Genomic DNA, 24856 nt, shown 5'->3' with positions numbered 1-24856 from the left:
TCATGACCAATTGAAGAGTCGATATCAGGATCTTAAGGTTAAGTTATTTTTCTTGTCCCAAATCTTTTATCTTCCTCTTCCTCCCTTTTTTTTTTTTTTTACTCCTTCCAGTAGGAATTTTTTAAAAAATTAAACCTTTCAAGTATTTGTGGCAGGGAGGACAGTGAGCACTTCTTTACTTTAAATTTCCTGAATACTTAAATTATCCATATCCCACTGAATTATTTATTAAGAATTGCCTGAGGAATCTTTCCTTATGGAGAAGTAAATTTGATCATAATTCACTATTTTTATCATCTTTTTCTTCAACTCCACCTTGACATTCTAGTGTAATTTTGTCAGTCCACTGATAAAAACCCATTAATGTTTTTTATGCTTTATTTACCAATACCAAAAAACCAATACCAAACCCATTGCTGTCAAGTCGATTTCAACTCATGGTGACCCCATGTGTTTCAGAGTAGAACTGTGCCTCCAGAGGGTTTTCAGTGGCTGTAATCTTTTGGAAACCAAAGGTGGTACAAATGGTTTATGCTCGACTATCAGCCTACAGACCCACCCAGTAGCACCACAGAAGAAGGTCCTGGAGATCTTCTGCCATAAAGTTTTACAGCCAAGAAAACCCTATGGAACAGTTCTACTCTGTGACACATGGGATCACCATGCATTGGAATCGACTCAGTAAGGGTTTGGTTTTAATCTTATGGAAGTAGATCATTAGGCCTTTCTTCTGCATCTCTGTTGGGAGGAATCAAATTGTCAGCCTTCTGGTTAGTAGCTGATTGTGTCACTGAGTGTGACGGTTAAGGTTGTGTATCAACTTGGCTGGGCTGTGATTCTCAGTGGTTTGGCAGTGGTATGATGTTGTGATCACTTCCATGATGAGATTTGATATAATGTGATCGCCTCCATGAAGGAATCTGCTGTGAGTAGCCAATCAGTTGAAAGGGATTTTCCTTGGGTTTTTTTTTTTTTTTTTATGTGGCCTGCATCAAATATAAGTGGACATTCTGGCAAGGCTCCTGGGCTTTTGCTTATTCTGGATCCTGCAGCTGGCTCCTGTTCATCTGACCTCCTGTTTTGGGGACTCGACAATCTTTGCAGCTGTGAACAAGAGCCCTGCTCTTTGACTTGCTGATCTTGGGTTCATCAGCCCCTGTGGCTATGTGAATCTGGAGAAGCCTCTATGCTGACCCACTGACTTGGGGTGTTCCAGCCTCTACAACCACCTGAGCCATTTCCTTGATATAAATCTTTCTATATGTATGTACTTATATGCTTTACTGGTTTTGCTACTCTAGAGAACTCAGCCTAAGACATTTGGTATTGAGAGTGGTTCTAGACAAACAGAATTGTAAAGATGAGTTTTCTAAATTGATTCTCAAGTCTGGTTAGTCTTAAAGATGTTGATGACTTTGTCTCCAGTAGTAAAGAAAACCAAAAAAAAAAAAAAAAACCTGTTGCCGTTGAATTGATTCTGACTCATGGTGACCGAGTGGGACAGAGTAGAGCTGCCCCTGTAGGATTTACAAGGAACGGCTGGTGGATTCAAAGTGCCAACCTTTTGGTTAGCAGCCAGGCTCTAAACCACTGTGCCACCAGGGCTCCCAGTAGTAAAGAGGCTACTCCTAATCCACAGTGTGAGGTGGCAATACAGATATGCACAATATCACCACCAATAGATCAGGTATTGGTGAAAGGTGAGGCTCTGGGTGATTGCATGTGTGATACCTTTCTACAATTTTGTCATAATAAGAAGTATAAGGAAGCTGGCTGTGTGGTCCTACTTTCGCTAGACAAAGTGGTGAAAGAAAAAGATGAGCTCAGGACTTCAGAGTCAAAGCTCAAGTGCCACAGAAATGACCTCAGAGTTTCCATTTGTGCCTTGAAAGAAATCCTTATTGTAGTAACAGAGCTGATATTGCCGAAAATCAAACCCAGAGTCTTAGCATAAAAGTGGCTGAATTACAATGCCAACTCAACTGCCAACCTCGAGAGGTGTCTGAAGTTAAAGGAGGGCATTGACTGGGAAGAAATGGGATCTTGAAACTTGGGATGGGGACGTATGGGCAGATAATCAGCAAACTGGAGACACTGAGCCAGTAAATTCCATTGAAAGACTCCTGCCAACGGAACCAGCCCTCTCACTCCCATCTGAAGAGATTACTACATTTTTGTCTGCTAAACCACTGTCCCCAGTAAAATCATTAGCCTCTTCAACCCCATCTAATGAGATTAACACAGCTGCATCTGAAGAGCCTTTTTCTGAGTCATTGCCTGGGACAGATGCTTTATGAAATGATGCTCATTGTTCTCAAAACATTTCCCCACAACTGATTTTGGCTTCTAGACCTATAACTAGACTTAAATCCCAGTGAGCCCCAAAAGGTGAAGGATAAAGTGTGACCCAGGAAGAGGTATGCTACACTCCGAAAGAACTGTTTGACTTTTCTAATATGTACAACCAGAAACCTGGGGAATATGTGTGGGAATGGCTATTAAGGGTGTGGGATAATGGTGCAAAGAACATAAAGATAGATCATTCTGAGTTTATTGATATGGGCCCACTAAGCACATATTCTTTATTCAACGTTTCAGCTCGAAGTTAGGAAAGGATCTAATAGTTTCTTTGGTTGGGTTGCTGAAGCATGGATTATGCAGTGGCCTACACGAAATCAAGTTGAAGTATACTGTAGAAAAAGTATCTAAAGGCTTAGGGAAATTGGCATGCTAGAGTGGATTTATCACGTTAGACCCACAGACCCACACATGGAGTGCCCAGAAGACACACCTTTTACCACAATGGTGAGGAAAAATATGTGAAGGGAGTCCCAGCATCCGTGAAGACTGCTCTTTTATGCAAATGAGATTTGACAGTGGGAACTGCCCGAGCTGAATTAAGACACCTAACTACAATGGGACTGGTTAGACGCCATGGTGGTAGGGGCCAAGTGGCAGCACTCAACTGACAAAGACAAAATGGGCATGGTTACTGTAATGGACAGCACAGTCAAAGCAGTAATCAGAATAGTCTGACTCGTATGGATGTATGACGTTGGCTACTGAGTCATAAGAAATCTACTAAATATTTACTTGATTTGTGCAAGCAGATGAATTCTAGGTCAAATAAACAGCGGTCTAACTCAAATCATCAGAATAGAGGGTCATGGCCCCTCAGTCAGTTCCCAGACTTGAGCGAGTTTAAAGACTCACAACCCCTTGAATGAAGGGGAGACTGGGTCCCCTTGAGGAAGGACACCAGTACACTGCCAAAAACTTATACTGTTAATCTTTCTCTCAGCCTTCCTCAAAGGGATCTATGAACTTTTAGAGAGTGACTGTTCATTGGGGAAAAGAAAATAATCAGACTTTTTGGGAATTACTGGATACTGGTTCTGAACTGACACTAATTGCAGGAGACCCAAAATGTCACTGTGGCCTACCAGTCAGAGTGGAGCGTATAGAAGTCAGGTTATTAATGGAGTTTTAGCTCATGTCTGTCTTATGGTATTTCCAGTGGGTCCCTGAACCCATCCTGTAGTGATTTCTCCAGTTCAGTAAAGCATAATTGGAATAGATATACTCAGCAATTGGCAGAACTCCCACATTGGATCTCTGACAAGTGGAGTAAGGGCTATTATGGTAGGAAAAGCCAAGTGGAAGCCATTAGAACTGCCCCGACTTAGGAAAATATTAAACCAAAAGCAATACCATATTCCTGGAGAGATTGCACACATTATTGCCACCATCAAGGACTTGAAGGATACAGGGGTGGTGATTCCCACCACATCTGCATTCAACTCGCCTATGTGGCCTGTGCAGAAAACAGATGGATCTTGGAGAATTATAGTGGATTATTGAAAACTTAACCACATGGTGATTCCACTTCCAGCTGCTGTTCCAGATGTGCTTTCATTGCCTGAACAAATAATACATCTCCTGGCACCTGCTATGCAGCTATTGATCTAGCCTAATGTATTTTTCTCCATTGCTGCCTCAAAGGACCACCAGAAGCCCTTTGCCTTTCGCTGTCGAGGCTGGCAATACACCTTCAGTTGCCTACCTCAGTGGTAAATCAACTCTCCAGTCCTATGTCATAATTTAGTCTGCAGGGACCTTGATTACCTTTGCCTCTTAGGAAACGTCACACTGGTCCATTACTCTGATGCATTGATGACATTATGCTGGCTGGAACTAGTAAGGAAGAAGTGTCAGTGACTCTGGACTTACTGGTAAAACATTTGCATGCTAGAGGCTGGGAAATTAATCTCACAAAAAGTCGGGCGCCTTCCACCTCAGTGAAATTTCTAGGGGTCCAGTGGTGTGGGGCTTGTCACAGTATTCCTTCTAAAATGAAGAATAAGTTATTGCATCCGGCCCCTCCCACAACTAAAAAGGAGGTACAACACCTAGTGGGCCTCTTTGGATTTTGGAGACAATGGGTCTCTTATTTGGGTGTGCTACTTTGGCCTATTTATCAAGTGACTCGAAAAGCTGCTGATTTTGGAGGCTCCCAGAACAAGAGAAGGCTCTGCAACAGGTTCAGGCTGCCATGCAAGCTGCTCTGCCCCTTGGGCAATATGATCTGGCTGATGTAACGGTGCTTGAAGTGTCAGTGGCAGACAGAAATGCTGTTTGGAGTCTTTGGCAGGCCTCTATTGGTGAACCACAGTGCAGACCCCTAGGATTTTGGAGCAAAGCTCTACCGTCCTTTGCAGATAACTACTCTCCTTTTGAGAAACAGCTTTGGCTTGTTACTGGGCCTTAGTAGAGACTGAACACTTAACCATGGGACACCAAGCCACTATGCAGCATGACCTGCCCATCATGAACTGGGTGTTGTTTGACCCACAGAGTTATAAAGTTGGATGTGCACAGCAGCACTCCATCATTTAAAAAAAAAAAACAAAAAATGGAGGTAATATACAGGATCAGGCTTGAGCAGGACCTGAAGGCACAAGTAAGTTGCATGAGGACGTGGTCCAAATGCCCATGGTCTCCACTTCTATCACTTTACCTTCCATCTCCCAGTCTGCACCAAAAGGTCAGCAGTTTGAATCCACTAGCCATTCTGTGGAAACCCTATGAGGCAGTTCTGCTGTGTTCTCTACGGTCTCTATGAGTCAGAATCTACTTGACGGCAATGGGTTGGGTTGGGTTTAGGTTGGTATAACACATGCTAGAATGATAAAACACCAGTGGGTAACATCTGGGTAAAACAAGTAGAGGATTTACCTTTGTAATGGGTGTTGTCTACTAGATTTAGCAGACTAAAATTTCAGTAACACGATTGATTTCTTAAAGTTTGGAGAATGTCATTGACATTTTGTTTTCTCCTTTGCTCGTTAATGTGGGAGATCTTGTCAGATTCTGTTCATACAATTTCCACTGTTCTTTATTTCCACAGAGTGAAATTATCTCTCACTGGGGATTCCCTAGTGAGGAGCACCTAGTTGAGACGGAAGATGGATACATTCTTTGCCTTCAGCGAATCCCTCACGGGAGGCAGAAGCACTCTGATAAAGGTATGGTGTTTTCTGTGGGGAGCCAGGAAAGCTCTTAAAAATTACCGCATTCCTGGAATTCAGCTGGCTTTTATGGCCATTACCAAGTTCACATTTAACTTGAAGACATTGAAATGGGATTATTTATAGACCAAAGTACTAAAAGTTTTGTTTTCATGCAAGGCATATAATAATACTTTTTCTTTAAAGAAGTAAGGACAAGAGTCATCTAATTTCATGTTTTGCTTAAAGATTCTAAGGTCAGATTGTTTGAAGTTATGCTAAAACCTCTGCTTTCTTTGTTACAAGGAAGCATCTTATTTAATGGAATGTTTTGAACATTTAGTTAGATAGCTTTTGCTATTTGAAAATATGTTCAGTTTTATAAATAGGTAATGTACTTGTTTAGTTTAGAAATCAAAGAGAATAAAAAGACACAGTAAAATACCTCTCTCCTGTCTCATTCTCAGTCTCCTCAATTTCTTATATTTCCTTCCAGAATCTCCTTATGTATATAAAAGCAAATACAAACATAAATTCTTATTTTCCCGTCCCTCCCTGTTTATACAAAATGTGGCCTATAATGCACCCTGTTTTATTCCTTGATTTTTTTCCACGTTGTCTTGTAGATCCTTCCATATAATACATCGAGTGCTTTAACATTGATTTCTAGAGATACACAGTATTCCACTATATAGCTATATCTTGGTTTATTTAGAAAGTGCCCTATTAATGGACAGCCTTCTCGCAAATATAGTTCAGTACTTAACCTTAGATGTGTTCAAATTTATTTATAAGGTGTATTTCCAGCAATAGAATTTTTGGGACAGATCATTTGTGATTTTCATAGATATTGTTAAATTGCTTTCTATATGAGCTTGTCCTGATAATACTCTCACTAGGAATAGATGAAAGTTCTTGTAGCTTTGACTTTAAAAAAAAAAATACACATACATGCACAGTAAAACCTGCTAAAGCCAAAACTTGTGTAAGGCAGAAGCCTGTCAGAGAAGGAAAATGAAATATTTTTCACTAAATAGTAAGCTATAGAAAAGTGATTGTACCGTCAAAGGTGAAAACTTGCAAGACCCAGAAAAGCAAGGCAGTTGCACGGAGTTCTGGCCCTCACAGTTTTCACTGTATACATTTTTTTTTTTTTTTTCTCCCTCATGTTGGAATTCAAACAAAACTGGTTTCCAGTGCAGATTCAGCAATTTCTAGACAGGCTACTTGAAATTGTTAAAGAGGTATCAGAGTAAAGATCTGATCCTTATTCAGTCATCTCTCCAGATGTAGCTTATTTTTAAACACTTTGTTTCTAGAAACTTTCCTTGGAAAATTGAGATTTAAGGTAATTGGCTAAATATTTATTCTTCAGTTAAAATTTTATAAGGGCCTTTTAAGGGTCTTCTTTTGCCCCATTTCCTTCCCAAAGTATTGAAACCCAAACCCACTGCCATCGATTTGAAAGCAAACTTAAAAACCTGTGTTAATGTGAGCTCCGTATCACTCTCTGATTTGCTTTTCCTTAATCTGATATACCTATTTTCTCTTATCACATAAATTCTAGCTTTGATAGGGTTTTTAATAATCCTTAAGTGGCTAAGAGAGCCAATGGAGTTCTTGAAATTTAATTTCTAACTCTTGCACATAGACATGCTATTAAGATTCCTTCTTATAACATGTTACAAAATGAGTGGTGAGTTGCATAAGGGCTTCTAGTTTTTCTTCTGTGTAAAACATGCAAAACATTTTATGCCAGAGTGAGCATACCGTCTTGGTTCCCTTCCTTTTTTTTTTTTTTTAAGAGTAATCCGTGTGTACCAATTTCATATACACCTGCTATGAGCTAAGCTCGGAGGGGAGTTTTGAAGGAAACTTCTTATATGAGTGACTCAGTTAGCTAAAGGAATTTGTGATTTTTCCTAAAGTCTGCCTTAGTGCTTCTTCGATGGCTTGTTTCCATGGTCTGGGGCAGAGCTTGGGAATGAGGATCTTTATTGTGTTGCTGGTAGTGGTACTTTGGCCCATTTAATGACAAATGAAAACAACCCACAACCCAATGTGGAACTCATCTTCTCGTCCTACCCACACCCTCCCTAACTTTTCCCTCTATTAATAGTGCAGTTAGCCTCCTAATGACCTAGACTGGAAACTGCAGAATCATCCTTGACTCTTATCCCCAAGTAGCTTTGTGAAGTCCTTTCCTTGCTGCTCAGACCATGCAGCTTCTGTCCCTCTCTTCCTTGCTTTCCCAGGCCGTCCCCCTAGCTTAGGCTCTTGTTAACCTTTAACTGGGCTCTTGAAATAAACTCAGAACTGAGAGAGGCTTAAGCCATTTCCGTTTTTGAGGAGCCCCGTATATTAGAAAAAGAGAATTTCGAAACAGCAGTATGAGAAATCAATCTGCCTATAATTTCTGAAATCAATGCTTTTAACACACACGAAAATGCCGTACATCTCTACTATTTACAGGACAATTACAAGATGCATGAAAACATTACTCATTTTTCTGTATCGTATTGAACATGGAACTCCAATTTAAAGCCATGTGATGAACATTTTTTAGTCCTGTTGCAGAAGGCTTCTCTGACAGTATTCATAACCTCACTTGGAGGCTTTTTATGAACAGAGGAATGGGCCGTCTAACTCCCCTGCCTGTGTTCTGTTAGAAGCTCTACCACCTGTTTTTCTCTCTGCCAGCCTCCCTGTTCTCATTCATCCTATATGGTTTTGCCTGCTTAAGCTTCTCCAAGCCCAGACGTAATCATGTGATTCTGCCATTCAACAAGCTTCAGGGGCCTGATGAATGAAGATACACATCTTTATTTAATATTCTGTCATTCAGGCTGTTCCGTATACCATTCTCCCCCATTCCGTACAATAGCAGACCTTTGAAGTTCACCACGGATATGTGCAAAGACCATCATGATTCCCCAGATGTCTGATTACAGTTACAGGCTATAAAGTCTCTGTTGACCCCATCTGTAAAATGGGGTAAGAATACCCTCTCACCAGATTTTGGAGGAGTGGTTACCAGCTGTGTTTACCCATTATCTAAGAAACATTTATCACCTGCATTGGGTGCCATAGCCAAATTACAAATGGTATAGGTGAAATTGGGCCTGTTAAATGAGTAAGTATTGAGGGGCTACTCTCTGGCATTCCTGAATCCAAATGAATCATTTCCTCTTTGCTAAACTCTCCTGGGACCTCAGCTGGTGACACATCTCTGGAATGATGCTCACCCTGCCCACCATCCTCACTTGTCTATCCTTTTTTGAAATACAATTCTTTCTAGCCTTCCCAGGCCCAGCTTACATCAGGCCGTCTCCCCCTCATTACTTGAGCGAGAAGGAACCACACCCTTCCTCTGAACTCCCAAATGCCTTGGTGGCTAACACCCCTCTTGAGTTGTTTCTCTTATTCTGCCTTGGGGTTGACTCATTTGTATACTTCTCCCTCCTACCACCCCTCCCTGCAGCAATTCTTTGAAGGCAGAGGCTATGTCTTGTCACTTTTGGAACCCTTGGAGCAACCACCAGCACTCTGCCCTGTGCTTGGTTTTGTCAGGGCACTTTTCAGAATCAGGGGTTCTCAACCTGACAAAGGCAGTGGACCAGAATTCTCCCCAGCAAAATAAAATAGATACATGCATGCACACACATTTTATACATAGTTTTAGAGTTTCTGGACCCAGAGGTGAGCCGTGTGATTTAGACAGTGAGTTGCCTATTTGTGGTCAAACTTCTGCTAACTAGATAGCTCACAAGGCATGTTTAAGAAGCACGTGGCAAGCTATGGCGTCCAAGCGTTTCCTCAATGTTAAGTAGTCTTTTCTATCAGCTGTTGAGGTACCTCTGCTTTGCCCTAGCTCCTCAAGGGCAAAAGGAATTAAAAAATCAATCATTTATAGGGAAGTAGTTTTGTTTTCATGTGCTCAGCCTTATTTCAGAGTCATGGGATGTTAGTGCTAGAAGGATCTCAGATCCCTGTCTGGCCAGCCATTTGGAGAACTTGTATTTTTAACACATTCCCTCGGTGATTCCAAGATAAAATCCTTGGGTTTGGAAACCTGTGTTCTAGACCAGCACCCTCATTTTACTGAGTGAGACAGCCAGGCTCAAAGAGGGAAAGGGATTTGCCTGAGGTCCAAGGATAGTGGCCCGGCCAGTTTGACTCCAGATGGGTTGTTTCAATTGGAGCTGCAGCGTTATGTGATGCCTGTTGGACAAGTTGGTCTCATGAAAGTCAATATTTGATGTGACTAAGATGAGAAAATACACATTAGCCTTGGGTTTACTTGCCTAAAATATATAAAACAGCAGCATCCACCAGGCAGATTTACTCCTTGCCCAACTAGAAATTGTCCAGTCATTAAATCAAGCACCAGGCGTGACACATTTGTGTCTGAGAAATGATACGAAAGACAGTCTGATGGCCTTAGGGGTCAAGGGGGTATTTTGGGGTATGAAGACCTGGAATAACTGCCTCTGACATGCAGAAATGGACTTTTGAGCTATAGCCTTAGTAAAGATTCCCCAGGGGCTGCCCATTGAACTTTTTGGGCAATAATTGAAAATTCAAAAGATGGTTTGTGAGCTAAGTCTCTGGAAGGAAAAGTCATTGGCCTGTCTTGTGTTTTGCTTTGTTTGTTTTAGGATTCTGACTGGCTTCCGTTCTTCTCTTTCATGTCATTTTTCTAAAGAAACCGCTTCTTGTCTAAATAACAGTGTTCTCACAAGCCACACATTGGCCTTGGTAAGCTGGGATGTAATTCCTTGCCTCCCAGGTGGCACTGGGCAGATGTGAGTTCATTAATCAGTGCCTGAGTTTGGTGACTAAGTTAACTGAGCTTACGTCCAGGCTCCCTTGGTGCTCTGATGGTGGGCTTTGTAGGGGATTGCATTGAGACCCTTTGCCTAGACTAGCAACATAAGTCAGTGTCAACTGTACAATTTATCTTCTCTTTTTAAAGGTTGGGGCTGGAGCAGAGACAGGGTGGGAAGGAAGAGATGCTTGCCCTGCACACCCCCCTCTCCCCAGCCTCCAGTGTAGCTTCCCTTCCTTCTGGTTAACCACTCTTACTCCTCCTCTGTCCTCAGCTTAAACACCACTTCTTCAGGGAGCGTTTCCCTGGCCACTCACACTAACGAGTGCAAGCCCCTGGCTACGTATTCTCATAGTTCCTGTGAGCTTCCTTCATAGCAGTTAAGACAATAAACAATAGCTTATTATGTAGATGATGATGTGTGTAACCTCTGTCTTTCCCGTGAGACCACGAGCTCTGCGAGGACAGAAGCCTTTTCTGACTCATTTATTTGATAATCCCTCAAGCTCTGTGTTTGATTTTATCTGAGAATGCACCTATAGCCCTGGAGCCTCCTGAGACTGGGTTGAGCAAAGCATTGACAGTTTATTGTGTTCCTTGCTCAAGGCCACATTGGGTAAGATTTCCCTACTCCTGGGCCAAGAGGTACCCACAAACCCAACTTGAGGGTTTCCAGTGGTGGGTAAGATTAGAGGCGGTTTGGCCTGTGGTGAAGTGTGAGCATGCTGACAGTGCCAGCCTTGGGTGTAAGTTTCAGCTCTACTGCTTTAACCAGCCATGTGACCTTGGAAATTTATTAACCTAAGTTTTATTTTTCCCATCTGTTAAATGAGAAGAATAAAACTTTCTACTTCATAGGTTGTCGTGAGGATTAGATGAAATAAGGCCTGTGCAGCCCCGTATAAATGGAAGCTGTTGTTGCTATTCTTTTTTTTTAAATATCGGAATGGATTTGCCCATGGTCTCTGATGTCTGCTTCCTCAGCATCCAGTCCCCCATGACGGGAATGTGTTCTAAACTCTAAGGAAAGGAGGAAGGTGCTTATGTCAGGGTTTGTTTACGGAGGGCAGAAGTGCTAAAGTCAGAAATGTAGAAAGAGCCATGTGTGGGGGACAGGTCATGAGGATGTCATCTGTGGCTGGGCGTCTGCCTCCAGGCACCTCCCTTCTGTGGACTGCTCTGTTCCCTCCTATAAAGTGAGCGTTTTGGACCAGAGCTAGATAATTTCCCAATATTTTGCCCACTGTATAGTTCTGTGAACTCAAGATGCCATAGTGCAAGCTAAGGAGAGGCTTGTGGTGGCCAAGAAGGGGAGGGAGAGCAGAAAGGCAGTGGCTGTTATTTCTTGGGGAGCCCTGGTGGTACAGTGGTTAAGAGCTTGGCTGCTAACCAAAAGGTCAGCAGTTCAGATCCACACGCTGATCTTTGGAAACCTTATGGGCCAGTTCTGCTCTGTCTGGTAGGATCTCTATCAGTCGGAATCAACTTGACGACAACGGGTGTTCTTTCTTGGAGGGCATTGGTGGTTCACTGGTAGAGTTATCTCCTTCCATGTGGGAGACTTGGGCTTGATTTCCCGCCAGTGCACCTCATGCACAGTCACCACCTGTCTGTCAGTGGAAGCTTGCATGTTGATGCTGAACAGGTTTCAGTGGAGCTTCCAAACTGAGACAGGCTAGGAAGGGAGGCCTGGTGATCTACTTCCCAAAACACCTGCCAGTGAAAACTCTGTTGATCACAATGGTCTGATCTGCAACAGATCATGGGCATGGTGCAGGACCAGATAGTGTTTTGTTCCCTTGTACATGGAGTTACCATGAGTAAGGGTCGACTTGATGGCAGCTAACAACAACAACAATATTATTTCTTGAGCTTTTACTGTGTATCAGGCACTATACTGTTATCATCTCCACTTTAGGAGAAGACATCTGTACTTTAGAGAGGCTGTGTAACTCCTACAAGGCTTTATAGCAGGTGTCTTGGTAAGAGCCAAGGTCTGTCTGTTGCTAACACCATTCTTTTTGTCTTGACTCTTGACCCACTGCTTGCTATTCTTTGGGGTTTTCCCCTGGACCTCAGCTGGTTTCTCACCACCCTTTAGAGTGTAGTGGAAGCGAGTTCAGACACAATGAGCTGGCCAAGAAGGCCAAGATTCTGGGAAGCAGGAGGAACTTCCCTACCCTCCCAGTCTTCTTCCTTCCGTGGGACTGTGAGCTCAGGAGTTTCAGTTTCAGAGCTTGAGTAATGCCTACCTCGCTTCTACCCACATTTGGGCCTTATCAAGTGGGGTAGCATTGTGACAGGACATCACTGAGATCTTTACCGGTTCTGTGTTACTACCTGATCTTGATGAGGCTACTTCCCTCCTTTGGGCCAAGAAATGGACCTTTTAGGCCTTGCCCTCAGTCCCCAACCCTCCTAGAGCCAGTTTGGGATAAACAAGCCAGCTCTAGGGCATGAGCTGGGAAGGCAGCCCTCGTCCCCGTCTTGTTGGTTTGTTGCTCAGACAAATCAGACCTCAAGGTGCTGGAGATACTGAATGGGCTGGTCCTGAGAACTGCCTTAGTGGGCAAGGTTGAGTTTGGTATCCTTGCCTCCTAGCCTTATCTCTTCCATCTACTAGGTATTACTTGATTTCAAGTTCCTGGTCCAAATCCCTCCAAAATAGCTTGCCCCTTTGGCTTATCGTTCTCTGAGGAACTTCTGTATGTTCCAGAATGACTTCTCTCTTGTTCACCTTTCCCCATAACAGAGTGGTTAAGGGCATGATCTTGGGTTCAGACATACCTGAGTTCAAATCCCAATTCCCTCACTTACTAGTTCTAGTTCAACCAACTTCATAGGATTTGCGGCACTGTAGAGCACTTTCAGCATCTAGAGAGCTTATAAAAAAAAAAAATCCCAATTCCCTCACTTACTAGTTCTAGTTCAACCAACTTCATAGGATTTCCGGCACTGTAGAGCACTTTCAGCATCTAGAGAGCTTATAGGTGCCCGATAATAGCTAGCAATCATTTCAGTCAACTTCTTTCAGCAGCGAGTTGAAAAGAAATCTGATGAAAACAATTCACTGGAAGATGTGAATGGCAGTAGGTTTAACCATCCCAAAGAGCAACTTCTTTTTCCAGCAAATCCTTAAATCCTCACTTGGTGGTGGGATGTGAAAGAACTACGATGTACCTTTCTTTTTTCTACTTGGTGGTAGCCACAGACGGGGGGTTGGTCTCTTTCCAGTGCCCTTATCTATTCTGGCACTCTCTCATATGCACTCTATGCAGAGGAAAGGAGCAGGCACTTTAGCACCCACTTTTTAAAGGTTTTCCACCCCAAGATTTGTTAATATTTTGTTTGTTGGTGACCCATCGTGCTTAATGGAGTCACTGGTCCCGGAAGCCCAGTGGGTGATATCTACTTCATCTCCTTCGTCTGAGGGACGCTTTTGTTCATAAAATTAGCCCAGCCTGGAAGGATAAACCCTCCACAAAGTCTTTCATATTCCTCCACCCCCAGGTTAGATAAGGCAATGAACTTCTTACCTGCGGTTCCCCAACCTGGCTGAGCATCACATTCATGCAGGGACCTTTTTAATGTGTGCTCTGGGGTCCAACCCCGTGGAGGCCTGGGGCGTAGCCTCAGGTCTGTGGGCTCCTGTTTCTTCCCTAGGATTCTTTTTGGGAAAAGCCTGTCTCTTACCTACTAAATACCCAGATATATTTCTCCCTTTGGCGGAATGACTTTCTCTTTCCTCTGGGCTTTCCTAGGTGGTGGTCTGGCATTTTCCGTGCTGGGCTAGAAGGTAAATATGTGTCTGCACTTCCACTAGAACGGAGTTCTTTGGGGTGTGGAGTGTGGGTTACTCATCTTTGTGTCCCCAGCACCTAGTGGAGTGTCTAATAACAAAGTAGACAGCAATAAAGGTTTACACAAAACGTAACGTGTTTTGAATCCCTTGATTGATTTTTTTTTTTCTCTAGTACACCGCTTAGAGGGAGTGCTGGTGGTGCAATGATTAAGCGCCTGGCTGCTAACCTAAAGGTCAGCTGTTGAAACCCACCAGCAGCTCTGTAGGAGAAAGGTATGCCAGCCTGCTTCAGTAAAGACTACAGCCTACGAAACCCTGTGGGGCAGCTCCACTCTGTCCCATAGGGTCGCTTCAAGTCAGAATCGGCTCGACGGCACGCAACAACAACAACACTGTTTAAAATACACCAGGTTTTTAGAAAAAGTCTTCAAAGAATGGATGTTGTGATAGGACAGAGCTGACTGGCCTCGGGATGATTAATTAAGGCCATGCCATTTGTCAGGCCCTAGCATTTACCTTTCTCAGTGAACCTCTTCCCTCACCCGCTGGCATTTGCCATGAGAAAACAATGTTGTCTGCAATACTCCCTGAGGTTCTTAGCTCCAAATCCTCCAAATTTTAGCTTTTTGAAGCATACAGATTCACTCTGTCTTCCCCATCTGCCCATCCCACCGGTGCCATCTTTTATATATGTTATTCACTGAGCTTTTATATTCAGCTTGAAGTGAGGAGTTGGGGAACCCAAGCAAATAAGAAGGATTAGAGAAAAAGTGCCTTTGGTTTCCACTCCCCTATTAAAGATGTCCTAACAAATGGTTGGAGCCCTGGTAGTGCAGTGATTAAGAACTCAGCTACCAACTAAAAGATCAGCAGTTCGAATGTACCAGCCGCTCCTTGGAAACCCTATGGGGCAGTTCTACTGTGTCCTGTAAGGTAGCAATGAATTGGTTTGTTTGGTTTTTGGTTTGTTCACCCCAGTCCCGCCCCTTCTTCTTCCACATACACTGGACTGCTTTGCTCTCTCCCTGTGATCTACGCACTCAGGTTTGTCTGACTCTAAAGCTCATGGTTGTATAACATCAGCTTCATGAGGGCGGAATTTTTTCCCTCCTGCTTTTATTCTCTGGTGTATCCTCAGTGCTGAGAAGAATCCTGGCACATAGTTGGTGCTCAATAAATGCTTATTTAATGAATGACTGAAGATTTCAGCCCTATGTAAACCACCTGAGCACAGGTTTCTTTGGCTCCTAACAACAACAACAACAACAAAAAACATTGCCATCGAATCAAGTCTGACTCATAATGACCCTGTAGGACAGAGAGGTACTTCCCTATAGGATTTCCAAGGCTGTAAATCTTTACAGGGGCAGACTGCCACATCTTTCACTCATGGAACGGCTGATGGGTTCAAATCACCAACCTATCTGTTAGCAGCCAAATGCTTAACCACTGTGCCACCAGGGCTCCTACAGGGTAGAACTATCCTATAGGGTTTCCAAGGCTGTAATATTTATGGAAGCAGACTGCCACATCTTTTTCCTGCGGAGCACTGGTGAGTTCAAACCACTGACCTTTCTGTTAGCAGCAGAGCACTTAACCACTGCACCATCAGGGCTCCTTCTTTGGCTCCTAAGTATATGTTATTTCCGCCACATCACAGTGTCCCAGGTACAGATGAAGAAAAAACAGATTCATGTTTTTGTTTATGAATTTGTGTGTGTGTGATCTTTTCTTTCTTTTGGTTTGTTTTGTTAGGGTACTTTGTGAGAAATGAAATTACTAGAGCAAATTGCAGAAACATTTTGAAAGTTATTGTGAAAATATATTAATTTTTTTTCTTTGATGCCTAAGCCAGTGTGTCTTGTTACTAGACATGAAAAAATAGTCTAATTTCAATACTACCCTGCCAGCAGTGTTTAAAGAAATTCTTTACTGATGTTTTATAGGAGTACATTGGCCAGTGTTTTAAATTGTTTCTGTTTCATTATATGTGGTGGAATCTTATATGAATTATCAGTGTAGTAACGTATCATGTTTTGTTGAAGCGTGGTGCTGCTGACTCCTAAACGTGTATGTTTTACAGGCCCCAAACAAGTTGTGTATCTACAGCATGGCTTGCTTGCAGATGCCAGTAACTGGATCACAAACCTTGCCAACAACAGCCTGGGCTTCATCCTTGCAGATGCCGGTTTTGATGTCTGGATGGGGAACAGCAGGGGAAATACCTGGTCTCGGAAACACAAAACCCTCTCGGTGTCTCAGGATGAATTCTGGGCCTTCAGGTATATTTGAATTGGTGACAGCTTGGTTCTATTTCCTTAATCCTTTTATTGCAGACACATGAGAATTCCAGCTGTGGCGGCAGGTAGATGAGTAACTCTGAGATCATAGGAGAGGGAAAATGATATTTCTTGAAGGGTTTTAAACCTCATTAGGAATTGAACTGAATGAATAGTGGTAGGGGAAATTTTAAGTAAGTGGTTACATTATGAGAACTAGATTCTATTGGGAATTGAGTAATTTTTGAGTTACTTTGGCATTTGTGGAGGTTTGGGAGCTGCTGGGCAGGTTTTGTCCCATAACCTTCCCCCCCTCCTACATATACATGTACTTCAAATTTTCACTTTTCTTCTTTCAGAAATTCTCAACTCTGAAATTCTCCTCTCCTGTCTCTTACTTCTGGCCCTGCCAGTTAAGAACTGTGTGACATTGAACATGTGACATAATGTTCATTTGTGCCTCAGTTCCTTATTTGTAAAATGGGGATAATAAACACCTACATCATCAGGTTATTGGGGGTATTAAGGGAGAGGATACATGGAAAGAGCCTTGTACATAGTGCCTGAGACATGGTGAATGCCCAGTAACAGTTGACTTATCCAATCCCCTGATGACAAACACATACACATGCACACTCATACATCTGCATGGGTTCCAAGCTCTGTGTCCGGTACCAAATATTAGAGCAGGTACACACTATGGATTCTTCCAGACTTGCTTCCCATTTGTCAAGGCAGTGTCTGACTAAAGACATGAAACACAAGAGTGAAAGCTTTTGCCAAAAGACACGTACAAGAATGTTTATTGTAACACTATTTGTGATAGTGAAGAATTGGAAATTACCCTAATGCCCGTCAGCAATGGAAAGGATAAATAAAGTGTGATTTATCCAACATGGATGAAGCCAGATACAGAAGAATATATACCATGTGTGTATGTGTGTGTGTGTATACACATATATATGATGCAGTGGCTGCAACACTGGGCTCAAACATAGTAATGATTGTGAGGATGGCGTAGGACCAGGCAGCGTTCATTCTGTTGAATATAGTAGGGTCGCTGTGAGTCAGAACCGACTCGACGGTACCTAAAAACAACAACAAATGTATATATATACACACACACATATGTATATACTGTACAATCGCATTTATAGAAGAGCTCAAAAACTGATAAAACTAATTTGTGATGTGAAAAACCAAAGGGTAATAGTTCTCTTTGGGAACATGACAGGAAGGGAATCAAGGGGGCTTCTGGAATTTCAGTAATGTTCTGTTTCCTGAGCTCAGGGTTGCTTCACCCACATGTGTTCAATTTGTCATAATTCATCAGACTGCACACTTCTTATTTGTTTACTGTTCTATTTGTATGTAATAATCCAATGAAAGATTCCTTGTTTTGATTACAGTTTTGATGAGATGGCAAATTATGACCTACCAGCTTCAATTAACTTCATTCTGAATAAAACTGGCCAAGAACAGTTGTATTATCTGGGTCATTCTCAAGGCGCCACTATAGGTATGTAATAAAGATTGAAAGTTGATCTGATATCTTTATTGCCAAGTTTGCATTTGCTCATAAAAAGTGAAGTTAAAAGAAACGTTAATTCAAATTTCTTTTTTTAATGTCAAGCAGAAATAATGAATAGGACAAGGAATTCTGGTGTAATAGTTGGTTTTCTCTGGAAATTTAGACTTTAATATTAATGAATAAACATGGTGGATGATTCTCTTGAAATTGAAGGAATGAATGTAAACCACATTCTATTATATATTTTCCTAGTTAAGCAATATGGGGATGTGAGACGATGGAAAACAAGACGTTTTAACTTTAGAGACTTTAAACGAGAAAATACATTGACTTTTAAAGTTAAGTGGAATAAAACTAGCTACAAGGATGCCAGGTTATACTTTATTTAAAAAGTTTTTAAAAAATATATCCATATTTACGTTTATGCTGATTATAAAAGTAATGTGTGTTCATTGTAAAGAAATCTAGAAAATTTAGCAAAGTTTCAAAGAAAATAAAAATTGCTCACAATTTTACCAAATAAGGGTTTCTGATAAGGGGTTAGGGTCCTGTCCCATCGTTTAGTTAATTCTCCCTTTTAGTGTTTGCTATAACTAATGCCTTTATGCTCGTGTCGTAAGGTCTCCTTAGAATAAATTACTGGAAGGAGAATTGCTATATCAAATACATGAATGTTTGGGTCTTTTAAGTGTCTGAATATATATGGTGTGTGTGTATGTAGATAAATTACCTCACCCTTACTACCATTGGAAACCCTGGTGGTGTAGTGGTTAAGTGCTATGGCTACTAACCAAAAGGTCAGCAGTTCAAATCCACCAGGTGCTCTTTGGAACCTCTATAGGGCGGTTCTACTCTGTTGTATAGGGTCACTGTGAGTCGGAATCAACTCAACAGCAGTGGGTTTTGAGGTTTTACTACCATCAAACACTCTGCTGATTTGAGAGGCTAAACCAAAAGCAGCTTGGACACACGTTCATTTCTCCTGAACAAAATTAAGTATTCTTCTTCATTGATATTCCTTCCATGACTTGTCCACCTGTGTGGGGCCAAGTTTAAGGCAGGAAGTGACCTGAAAGGAAGATAAAATATATTTTAAAGCTACTGCTACACGTTGCCGTAGAGTCGATTGCGACTCATAGCAACCCTACAGGAAAGAGTAGAACTGTCGCGTAGGGTTTCCAAGGAGCACCTCGTGATTTGAACTGTTGACCTTTTGGTTAACAGCATACCTCTTACCGCTATGCCACCAGCGTTTCCTAAAACTAGGAGATCCTAAATGTTCCTTTTGAGCCATTGATGATTAATTGAATGCATGTGTAAGTGAGTCTTAGGGAGGAGGAGAGGGGTAGTAGACGTGAGTGGAGCTGTTGGGAATGCAGTCTTACCTTTGCACAATTCACATTGCTAAAGGAACAGAGAAGGTCTGGTTCTCACAGCCTGGATTTCTTCCAGTGCACAACTAGGTTGAGGTTTGAAACAAGCCCTTAACAAATAACTTGATTAAGTAGTTTAATCAAATTCAGTGTTTTCGTACATAGAAGTTCAGAAGGTACCATTTCAAGTGTTTTGCCTCTTTACCTCAGCGTGACTTGCATGGTTTTCAGACTATGGGGTAACAAGAAGGACCACCCTTGCTTTTTCCAAGAAAGAAATCTCAGGAGATGGGATTCCTATTATCTTCTTTTTGTTTCCACAGGTTTTATAGCATTTTCACGGATCCCTGAGCTGGCCAAAAGGATTAAAATGTTTTTTGCCCTGGCTCCTGTGGTTTCACTCCAGTTTGCTACTAGCCCTCTAATCAAATTAGCACAAATTCCAGACTTGATCTTTAAGGTATTTGGATCCCCCTTCCACCCTTCTCCCCACAAATTTCCTTTTCAAACCTGAAAAACTGGCCAGTGAGAGGAGAACCTGTGCCTTCCTCTCCTGTGTTTTGCTGTCAGTGGAACAATGGGGTTTCACCTCTCTCTAGATTTTCCTTTCCCCCTTCACTCCTGCTTCCAGGTCTTGGGGAGGTGGGAAGGTGTGTCGTCCACGTACACAGGAGCCACATCGCAGTCAAATGCCAGTTAACTTTCCACCCATCACACAAAGAGAGCACAAGGAAGTCTGGGAGAAAATAATTTAAGTTCTCAAAGTTGCCCTTTTTCCACATAGTGAGCATGTGCACTGAGTAGGCAGGAGATGAGAGACTGGAAATCTGATCTTCCTACATGCCCATCCCTAGCCACATGGAGGATGTACAGACACTGCTATTATTAAACACAGCCAGTAACTTCTGCAGGGCATGGCTCTAAAGCTGTGAGACCCCCAAGCTGTATTCAAGGAAGGAACAGCTTTCATGAGGGGGAATTTAGAGCCAGCTGATGCCACATGGTTCATTATGCATATGTTGTATATGTTTTACACATTATGCATTTATTTATATACATAATATACACGCACGGATGTGTACATGTGTTTATGTATGTATGTGTGTATATGTATATAAATAAATGTGTAGTGTATAAAACACGCGTATATAACTTTATACATGTAATTGTGTATGGGGATATATACACACAAAATCAGGTATAACATATCACATGGGCTATTTAAAAGGCTTTCAGGGGGAATATGGACTATACTGTGACCTCAGAACCTGACTCTCACACAAGGTGGGACGCTGTGTACCAGTGACCAGAACATGCAGATAAGATGTAGCCACCTCTAACCAAATTTATTTTCGAGAACTTGGGTAATAGATGTATCAATTTTCATTATAAACAATTCAAAGATTACAAATAAAGTACCCCTCAACTATCAAACCTTCTCCTAGTCTCCCCCCACCCCAGATTAAGCATAGTGTTCATTTTGGGGTGTTTTTCTGTAGTCCTCGTGAATTTACACACATACGTATGTACCCAAATTCTACCCACTGCTGTCAGTTGATTCCAACTCATATCGACCCAGCAGGGTTTCCAAGGCAGTAAATCTCTACAGGAGCAGACTACCACATCTTTCTCTTGTGGAGCTGCTGGTGGTTTTGAACCGCTGACCTTGCAGTTAGCAAATATATTGTTTTGTTTTGTTTTAATGTAAACAGTACCCTACTATGTATATCGCCCTGCAGATTATATTTTTCACTCTTGCAGAGCTATCATGTTAATACGGAATCTTCTAACACGTGCTTTTTAACTGCTTCGTAGTAAGTTTCCCATTAACAGGAACTACTGTTTATTTCAGCAGCCTCCTATGGTGGGCACTGAGGCTGTTGCTAATTTGCTGTTGCTGTGTCAGTGTCAATGTAGCCTCCTTGTGCCCTTTTTTTATTTCCCTAGAGTGGATATGGGAAGGTGAAAGTGGTGCATCGTAGGGAATGTGCATTTTTAGTTTCATACATTCTGCCTTTCAATGTGGCTTCACCAGTTTAAACTCGTACCAGCAGTTTCTGAACAATCTGCTCCCCCACTCTGGAGGACCTCCGTAACAGTCAGAATTCTGATGTGCCCCAGTCCTCGGAGATTCTGATTTAATGGCTTTGTAAAAACATAAAATCCTACCCCCTGCCCTTGGAGATGGCGTTTTGTTAAATCTGGAGTAGGGCCCAAGGGTCTGTGTTTTTACAGAGCACCCTACGTGAGTCTGATGTAGGCTAAACCGATTGGTACTGGGGACCCGCTGTTCCAGATAACTGTTCTGTAGCATCCGGGAGAGTGACAAAGTGAATGTGCAAATGTTCATAAAACCTTTGATCAGTTGCTCTGACGTGTTACTGCCATGAAAGTTGAGTATGCCCTCTAATCCTTTCTCAAAGTACAAATGTGTAAATTATAAAGAACCCAAAGCTGACGTGGTGGGCCTGTATATGTGTGAGATGAATTTTTCTTTATCTGTATACGCGGCCCTGCCTTGATGTAGTTCTCAGGGGCATTTACCGCGTTAGTATTTGCGTAGCAGTGCCTCAGTACAGAGTCAATTGTGTGTCCTTTGGCAGTCAAAAGGAAAGTTTGATTTATTGTGATTTAGGTCACTGATGCATCATCCTATTAACTTGATTTTAGTAAAGAAAAAACATTTTTTTTTTTTTATTTTAGTAGACAGCCTCAAATACATGTGCAACTATCCCGTGTGACCTTATGTAAACTCAAAGCCAGGACTTCTAAAAATGATGCCTTTTTATGTTGCATGACCTTTTCTACCTACTGTGTTGCCTTCCTTGTTCTCCCCAACTAGTCCAGAGAAGAGGAAAATTAGATCTGCTTTCTGTCTTTAGATCATAATGGATTGTCTTATGAAACACTGATTTGACAGGTAACACAGGCTGTCTATAGGGGGGGCCACAGTTGCCTAGTAGAGTGCTGAATACAGCCCATACAATGTTTAAAATTTAAATGTTGCACCATTAGAAAAGTGGGATATTTATCATTAAAATTTGATGACTAATAATTTTAGGAAAAAAAGAAAGAAGAAGCTGTGCACTGCAATCCTACGGGATAGCGATAGGCCAGAGCAAACAGCTGCTGCACACGTTAGGCTAAGCATAAGCTTTCCAGTTCCTCCACACTGCTCAACACTCCCTAATCACAGGCCTGGGTAGTGTGACATGTTCCGTTGACAGCTTTACTCATGTATACTGACATGCCTGCCTTTGTAGGCGTTTGAACTTTTCACTCTTGCTTGATCCTTCAGAGGCTAGGCGTGAGCAAAAGTAAATTATAAGGGAGCACATTTGGTTGGGTTCAATGTAAAGAAGATATTTTTCCTATTTCCTATTGCAAAAGTTTGGAAAGAAACTATTGGGGATGTAGTAATTGCCCCGGAAATATTTGAGCACAAGCTCAGGGACCATTGGTCAGGAATGATATAGACTAAAGTTTTTCTGTAAAGCACCAGATAGTAAATATACCGAGCTTGTGGACCACAGGGTCTCTGTTGAAACCACTCAACTCTGTCGTTGCATGGTAAAAGCAGCCAGCGATAATATGTGAGGAAATGAGTGTGACTGTGTACCAACGAAACTTTATTCTGAAAACAGGGAGGGGATCACAGTTGATCCACGGGCTGTAGTTTGCCAACTCACCTCTCACATAGATAATACATAGAATTGGATTAGATGGATCCCTTTGGTAGACATTGCTAATCAACTGAGCCTCCATTACTTTTCAGAAGTTCCTAATCCATTAGAGTCAGTATTTAGGGGTGGTCTTGGGTTGATTGACAACTAAGGCCCTTTCCCACTGTAAAAGTCCACAGTAAAATACTTTGGTCATGCGTCCTTTTCTTCATTTGGGGATTTTAAATACATATCTGTAACATTGGGGGAAAATAATCTGATTTTTGCCTTCGTAAATCATTCAAATATGTGTCCTAGTTTGAATCCTAGTTTTGCCATTTCACTCTTAGAGTTATTAGTGGAGATACTGGCCACCTGTCTCTGCTTCTAAGGTGGGTCATGGAAACCTTTGCACCTGAAAGAGATACTGAGAGTATTCTTGGGCTTTTTCTTTTTTAGGACGTATTTGGAGTCAAAAATTTTTTACCTCAGAGTACAGTTCTGAAGTGGCTGAGTACCCATGTTTGTACCCATGTCGTTCTGAAGGAGTTGTGTGGAAATGTCATGTTTATTCTGTGTGGATTTAATGAGAGAAATTTGAATATGGTATGTATGTTTGTAGTAAAACTTGCTTTAAACCTTCAGTGATTTTATCTGTGAATGTATTTGTATTGGATGATGTGGGAGAGATGGGAACAACCTCACTGGTGTTCTAAAGGGTCACTTAAGGGTCATCATTGTTGTTCTTAGACACCATCTAGTCCATTCTGACTCATAGCAGACCCCCTATGTACAACAGAACAAAACACTGCCTAGTCCTACACCATCCTCACAATCGTTATGTTTGAGCCCTTTGTTATAGCCACTGTGTCAGTCCATCTCATTGAAGGTCTTGCTCTTTTTCACTGACCCTCTACTTTACCAAGCATGATGTCCTTCTCCAGGGACTGGTCCTTCCTGATAACATGTCCAAAGTACATGAGATGAAGTCTCACCATCCTCTCTTCTTAAGTGTCATCAACTTTGGCAAATTCGTAGAATACCGTTAGCTGCTATTGTAAGGCACGCGGTTGTCAATTTCCTACATAGTGCCTATATGGGAATTACTGAAAGAGGAGCTCTGTCACAATTTAATTCGCAATATTTATATACTAGTGACTTCTTTTTAAAAATTACTGTGTTTTTGAATTTGGAATTGCTATATATTTTTAAATATATATACATATGTATTCATACATGTAAATATACATACGCGTGTGTATTTTTTTGTGTGTGTGTATGTATGTATATATGTATTAAATGTATTTCTTTTTTTGAAATATAAACCGTGGGCCAGCAATATGCTGATATTTCTAAAGATATTTATAGTTTTTAGTGTTACATTTTGAAAATAGGTTTTAAAATTCTGGAATGAAGGCTCTAGGGAATTTTTTAAAATTATATGATAAAAGTAAGGTGTGATGGTTATGTAAGATTTTGGAAATTCAGAAAAGCATGAAGAAGGAAGTAAAAGTACCTGTTCTCTGAACCCGTGCAGCTCTGTGGTCTTCCATATATACTCTGCATGGCTGCATGTGTTTTCATAGAACATATCTGTGGTTAAGAAATTTTGCCGCTGGTCCTGATCTCATGTATTTGAGATTATGGCTCTGTGGTTTGCAATGCTTTGAAGGAAGGTACATGTTTATTGCTGATGCTGCTTTAACCCCATTTTCATCTTTATTTTGCAGTCTAGAGTGGATGTGTATTTGACACACTCTCCTGCTGGAACTTCTGTGCAAAACATGATGCACTGGAGCCAGGTTGGTACTCCAGGAGCACAGTCGGGGGTTGTGTAAGTCACTGTTAGGAAGGTCTGTGCATTCTATGAAGCT

At 41.7% G+C, this 24856-nt stretch overlaps 2 protein-coding genes across 2 annotated transcripts in view; both read left to right on the top strand.

Moving 5' to 3' along the window:
- Window positions 1-24856, top strand: part of LOC126059966 (lysosomal acid lipase/cholesteryl ester hydrolase-like) — a 136187-nt gene that overhangs the window by 54081 nt on the left and 57250 nt on the right. The window lies entirely within an intron of this gene.
- LOC126059963 (lysosomal acid lipase/cholesteryl ester hydrolase-like) overlaps window positions 1-24856 on the top strand; it is an 89332-nt gene that overhangs the window by 54081 nt on the left and 10395 nt on the right. Inside the window, exons 3-8 of the mRNA XM_049856031.1 lie at window positions 5408-5525; window positions 16221-16419; window positions 17826-17935; window positions 19644-19780; window positions 23442-23588; window positions 24713-24784. Of these exons, the coding sequence (XP_049711988.1) occupies window positions 5408-5525; window positions 16221-16419; window positions 17826-17935; window positions 19644-19780; window positions 23442-23588; window positions 24713-24784 (783 nt within the window). The remainder of the gene's footprint in view (window positions 1-5407; window positions 5526-16220; window positions 16420-17825; window positions 17936-19643; window positions 19781-23441; window positions 23589-24712; window positions 24785-24856) is intronic.

This window comes from Elephas maximus, chromosome 16 (assembly GCF_024166365.1).
Source record: "Elephas maximus indicus isolate mEleMax1 chromosome 16, mEleMax1 primary haplotype, whole genome shotgun sequence".
In the NCBI taxonomy this organism is placed as follows: Eukaryota; Metazoa; Chordata; class Mammalia; order Proboscidea; family Elephantidae; genus Elephas; species Elephas maximus.
The sequence above is the reverse complement of the archived record's forward strand: the minus strand, read 5'-3'. Positions and strand labels throughout refer to the sequence as shown.